Source organism: Nothoprocta perdicaria, unplaced genomic scaffold, assembly GCF_003342845.1.
Source record: "Nothoprocta perdicaria isolate Ctin4 unplaced genomic scaffold, notPer1 scaffold_140, whole genome shotgun sequence".
Lineage (NCBI taxonomy): Eukaryota > Metazoa > Chordata > Aves > Tinamiformes > Tinamidae > Nothoprocta > Nothoprocta perdicaria.
In genome coordinates this window covers 1,595,025-1,601,024 of record NW_020454539.1, presented here as the reverse complement: position 1 = coordinate 1,601,024, position 6,000 = coordinate 1,595,025, and the positions used below count along the sequence as shown (strand labels likewise).

At 36.0% G+C, this 6,000-nt stretch overlaps 1 protein-coding gene across 1 annotated transcript in view; it reads left to right on the top strand.

Moving 5' to 3' along the window:
* The first annotated feature begins 1,934 nt into the window (after window positions 1-1,934).
* Window positions 1,935-6,000, top strand: part of GABRG3 (gamma-aminobutyric acid type A receptor gamma3 subunit) — a 47,157-nt gene continuing 43,091 nt past the window's right edge. Inside the window, exon 1 of the mRNA XM_026034243.1 lies at window positions 1,935-2,035. Within this exon, the coding sequence (XP_025890028.1) occupies window positions 1,993-2,035 (43 nt within the window). The 5' untranslated portion in view covers window positions 1,935-1,992. The remainder of the gene's footprint in view (window positions 2,036-6,000) is intronic.

Sequence of the window (6,000 nt, the reverse complement as noted above, 5' to 3'; positions counted from 1 at the left end):
GTATGCACTCTCAAGAGTCTAATATTTTGCTGCACTCTATGTGATCTTAATGAAGGAATATTTTAGAATTCACCTGCAATTTATCAAGAAAAGAGGCTAAATCTGCTAATTAACAGTTAGGGAGACCAAATATACAGCTTAAGCTGTTTCAGGGAGTTGGAAAGGATGATATCTTCATTTCTTCCCTAGCAAGGGCAAGAACACCCTTGCAGGTCTGAATAGGACCCTGAGACTGTTGTGATGCTGGTAGCACTTTCCGGGGAAGTGGTTGCTCTGCTGCTGCCCGCTGGCAAAAGGGCAGATCCGATGTGATGCCAGGCGTCCATTTGAGGCCTCTTCCCTTGTGAACTGAGGTCATGCATCAGAGCCACCGAAATGAAACAAATTTGAGAAGGTTTCTAAGGTGGAAAGTAGAGCTTTCATCTGGATGTAAACCTTGTTCAGTTAGAAATGTCATCGGAGATCTCAGCCAATTAGGAGGCAGGATGCCAAGGTTTCAGAAGATGCTGAGCTATAGAATCAAGGCTCACAGACCCTGCAAAGACTTAATTCTTTTACTTTGCCTCATCTGACATAATCTGCCAGGAAAAAAAAAAAAAAAAAATTAGCCTTTTAATCAATCTCATAGACCACTATAGCAGAAATGGCAGTAAAATTTGCTTTGCAGCAAGAAATGTAATAGCGAATTGTTGCTTTTGGGTAACTTCTTTCTTTACATTGATGGAGAGTACATGAATGTGGCATTTTGAATTAACACGCTGTAATTTTCTAAAGATTAGAAAAGAAGGACACAGGGCTCTTTCACATGCTGTGTTGTGAGGAGGGCTAAATGAGGCCATGCACACACTGTAACACTGACCCAGTGGGACAAAACCTTAAGACCAAAAAGGAAAAGCAGGAAAAGTAGCACTGTGACCAGAGGTGTTTTGCAACACAAATATCAAAATTTATCAGAACTCAGCATTGCTGACGAGTTGGTTATATTACCTGGCTATTGCTCCTATTCTACTTTTAACTTTTACTAGATGTTAGTGTTTGTAATTTGTGCCTACTTTATTAATTATTAGATGAATAGGATATTATGCAGTAGAGGGAATTRTGCATTAGAGAACAATCTAATCAAGTGGGATGGGCTTGCTCTTGTTTTCTAGCTGGTCTGTTATTATGGCTAGAGAGATGGGAGATTTGTTGCTCGACTTCTATTTGAAAAGGCAAGGCTCTAATAAAAAAAGAAATTAAATAGTGGGCATGAAAATTAATTATGACTGTTAAGTGCTAATTGATAAAACAGGACTTTCAGAAGCTATTTCAGCTTTAGAGATGAGGCGATGCCTCATTAATACAACAGCCTTTAGAGATAGTATGAGGCATAATCACTTTAAAAATCTCATGATGATTAAAAATTTGCTTTTCTGCACTGTACTGAGCTCATTTTAGAAATACAGTAGCTCATATCATATTATAGCTGTTGTSACTTTAAAAATAATCTGTGCTTTCATTTGTTTACATCTTACTCCATAGGTTTTGTTTAAACATGCTCTTAGTTTGCAGGGCTTATTCAGAGCATATGTAAAGCAGTATACTTCTGTTTGTACACCTTAAGTTGCTACAATTACTTGCAACATTGAAGAGATCTGCTTCTGRTAGAACCAATCAGAATTTGTCTCTGTTGGGAAAAAACATTATGAAACATAGTTTTGTCAGAATTAAGCTTTTATTTTGTGTGCCCTAAAAATCTCCAGTTGAGTTGTATCACCAGACCAGGAAAGGAACAAATTAGAAGTCTAGATATTCCAAATAGACATAAATACATGAAAAAAAAAATATTTTACAGCATCTTTTTTTTTTTTTTTTTTTTTTTTTTTACAAAATGCAATATATGTGTTTTAATTTCTAGATGGCTATCCTAAAGAGGAAATGATTTACAGATGGAGAAAAAATTCAGTTGAGGCTGCTGACCAGAAATCTTGGAGACTGTATCAGTTTGACTTCATGGGTCTTAGAAACACTTCAGAAACTGTGAAGACCTCGGCAGGTAAGAATTGCATAAATGGCTTTGCTTCATTTGAAATACTAAGCATTTCAAAACGTATACTCTAGATTTACTTTCATTTAAGTTTGGTTTGAATGCAAAATATACCCCTATTCATGTAAAAACAGTTGAAGTGAAGACTTGAAAACTATAGACTTGGTCTGGAATTTGGGAAAAATTTCTTTTTCTTTCTTTCTCTATCTGCTCTCTTTGTAGTTCAACAAAATGAGAAGTGGACATAGTTGTTTGTAATATACTGAAAGTTGCTTCAAGATTCTTGTTCCTCAGATAATTGAATAAAGCCATCCCTCTTTTAGACTTATATTTTATTCATAATTGAAAAGAAAGATTTGAGCTGCAACAATTACTGTTGCCTTACCCAGAGCATACTTTTTGGGCTAATGAAGCTGGACTCTTTGATGAACAGTTAATCATTCAGCCACAGTCTTAAGTTTATGTTTTTGTTTTAACATTTTAAAGGCACAATCWTCTTACAAATGTGTTTGCTAGTGACTTTACCAGCTGATTGTAATTAGAATATAATGATATCTATTTTATTTCTTTAGAAGACACATTCTTTCCTGTAATAACAGCAACATAGGGAATAGATGTATAAAAAACATTGATTACTTAAGCTGAAAAATTACATTTTATGTGGTATAAAAAGTGAAGCACTCAATAGATAAATTCTAATAAAAATCAAAGAATAGCTAAATATTATATTCGAATCTGAAGTATAAGTCCGTGATTATTCTGTCTCTGAGGTAAACTCTATGATTATCATTTGATAAGTCTTTTCCTGRCCAGCGTATTAGAAGCAATCTACTGCTTTTACATTTACTGGTGGTGGATTCTTGATTTTTTAAAATGTATGTACACATATGTTATTCTTTCATTACAATAAAAAAATAAAATGAATTTAAAAATGAATTTACTAATCTCTGAAATTGYTGCTGCTGGATCATGGCCTGTGCATTATATCTGTAGTGTAATATCAGGACTTGATGGCAACTACATTTAATTAAATGCCACTAAAGCTTTAGTGAATCTTTGGGGTGCATAGTTGATCAGAGGAAAATACTGCAAACAGCACATGGAAAAGTTCTCTTCTCTTATGGATGCAAGTCACTGTAGTCTGTAAGTTTCTCAGGAATGCAGTTTTCTAAGGAGTGTTTATAAAAATTGTTCAGCTGAGTTATCCATATGTTGAACTAGGAGATGGTGGATAAAAGTATTAAATACCAAATCAGTCAAGTATGTGCRTGTGCAGGCATAGCATATTAGGAAGGGGGACATGAATAAGAGAGAAAGTCCCGCTCTTCCTCCTGTCTTGAGTTTTCTTGAGTTTTGAGTCTTGAGTTTTCATCAAAAACTGCTAAATACACATACAAGAAGAATTATATGGTCAGCCGTACTAAGATGCTCATAATGTCCTTGTAAAATACATCTATTAACCTCATTTGCATAGAACAAAACCACCTTTATAGAGGACTTGTTTGAGTTGGCAAATAATATAGAACAGGCAGAGAAAATATTTCCTATGCCCTTTTTGCTGTGTGCCAAGTTCCAATTAAGATGAGTGAGCTGAGAGTATGCTTTTCGTCCTACTGCCATTGCTGCTTCTATTCACCCAAGTTTGTGAGTSCAAAACCCAAATGCATCATTAAACTATGTCTACTGGAGTCAGCAAGTTATTTATATTCTCCTACGGGCATCTCAGTAGCAGACAGTTGCTGGCAAAATGGAATTTATTCAAATAATGAATAATAAAGTTATCAGGAGGCTGTGAAAACTACTTTGGAAGAAATTATATGAAATACATAGGTCAGACACTCACTTGTGTTATTATGCAAAAAAATGAGCTTCACATATGGCACCTTTATTCTGGCCAGTAGATGGCTGAGAAGGGACTCTCTGTAAGTCAGCAAATATATTAAAGGTGTCAAAAATAAAACCCTGAGTTTTGACATGAATCTGAATTTGTATAGAATAGACCCTCTGGCTATATATGCATAATATTTTAAGGTACTTTCAAGGCCAAGTATACTGAACAACATTACTGTCAAGAGCAAGTCTAGAGACAGGGCAAAGGAAGACCTGCAAGTACGTTGAAAATTGTTAAATATGCTCTATACTGTAGAGCAGAGATCCAGAAATGGAGGGAATGAGCAAAGATCATTCTGCAGCATCCTGCTGTAAGTGCACAGGTATGTACATACAGGCAGGATAAAAGGGCAGCCATGCTGTGGCATATGGCAAACTATTAGAAGAAATGTAACACTATCGAAAAAGTTTGAGAATTTCTACCTTTGGGTGAATCCAAGGTTGTTACTTCCCACATTGAGGACCAGGTTTGATAAAGGCAAACTGCATCTCTTACCTGCACATGTTACATCTCCTTTGCCAAAGAGCTAAAGGCAGTCAAAAACAAGGTGCCAGGTTCTGTCATGGCAAGTCTGTGGCATATTTGCTCAAAAATCACAAGGACAGGAAGAGTGTCCCTAAGATGCTATGGATATGAGTATGGGCAGCCAGTGCAACCATGCTCCCTTCAGGCTGCTTTCCAAAGTGGCCACTGGCCAGGACCTAGCCCTGAGCTAGGTGTGGAGCCTCTCCAAGCCACCTGGGAGCCCATAAAGGTCCACCATCCTTGATCCTTTTGCATACTCCAAATGGAAAGAAAGAAGAACATCATTTGGAGTGCTGCACAGGGAATAATTTAGAGTAATGAGATGAAGTAAAGCAAAGCAAAGCAGGCTGACTATCAACAGAAGCTTCCTGAGAAGACAGAAGAGACCTATCATCTGTTCCTCCCAAGGGAAATTATGGAAACTACCATTATATGGGGTATTTAAAAGTAGGCTAGACAATGTATGAGAAAATGTACTGGAGGGAACAGTCTTGTTCTAGCAGGAGATGGATTCAATAACCCAATGTCTTTTTTACTTCTAATATATACATTACTTCTGGTATATGACATTACTACCTTTCATTAAAGTGTGTGTTCGTCTGTAAAATAAGAGCTACCACAGTGTTACTTGCCTGTGTCTTATTCAAATTCCCATTTTTAGCTCCTTTTCAGCAGAATTTCAGTTAAAATGAAGACAGTTCACACTGACTACACAGTAACATGCTTCTATTCTTCCTGTATGTGCACAAGCCATTTCTTGGCAGTTATTTTCACTGGAAATGACCAGATTATGTATACAGCTGAGTTCTGCTCATTGATTATTTCAGTCTTTCCAGTCTTTCTTTCAGCCTTACTTTTTCAATCTTTCTTTTTCTTCTTTCTTTTTAGTATCTAACTAACTCTTATTTAAGAGTTGTAAGTTCAAAGGTATGCAAGTAGGAAAGTAACTGTCACAAAGACTATATTTTTGAATCTATGCAATGTAAGAACACCTCCTTTATTTAAGTAGTGGCTTGTTCTCACAATAAGGCTAACCTTCTGCCAATCTAGAAGTTAAATAGAGGATTTTTTAGCAATCAGGAGGAGATAAACAACTTTTCCTTTGAAATACTTTTTTATATTTTATGCTAAGATACAAACATAACCAGATAAATATCTGTATCGGGTAAGAACCCGAGATGCACAGCAGAGATTGCTGTGTTGGTTCTGTGGTCATACACTTTTGTCGGGACTATAGCCTGAGTAAGGTCACACTCTTAGATTATATTCTAATCTAATAGTGTAACTAATTCACAAGAAGAAATGACATATTGCCATCTAGCAAGGTGGTAGGTACTATTTTTCTTGCTATAATGACAAGTCTGAAAAAGATAATTAAAATAAAGGGAATGTTAGTAAGGTGACTAAGCTGTGAAAAATGGAGAAACTGCATATTCTGAAAATATTCACAAATCTGAAATTTTAAAATTATAAATAAGCCCAGAGAAGGATGATGAGGAACAGGGGAAAGGGGGAGAGAGAAGATCACACTTAAAAGTACTCTGTATTTTTGCAGTAA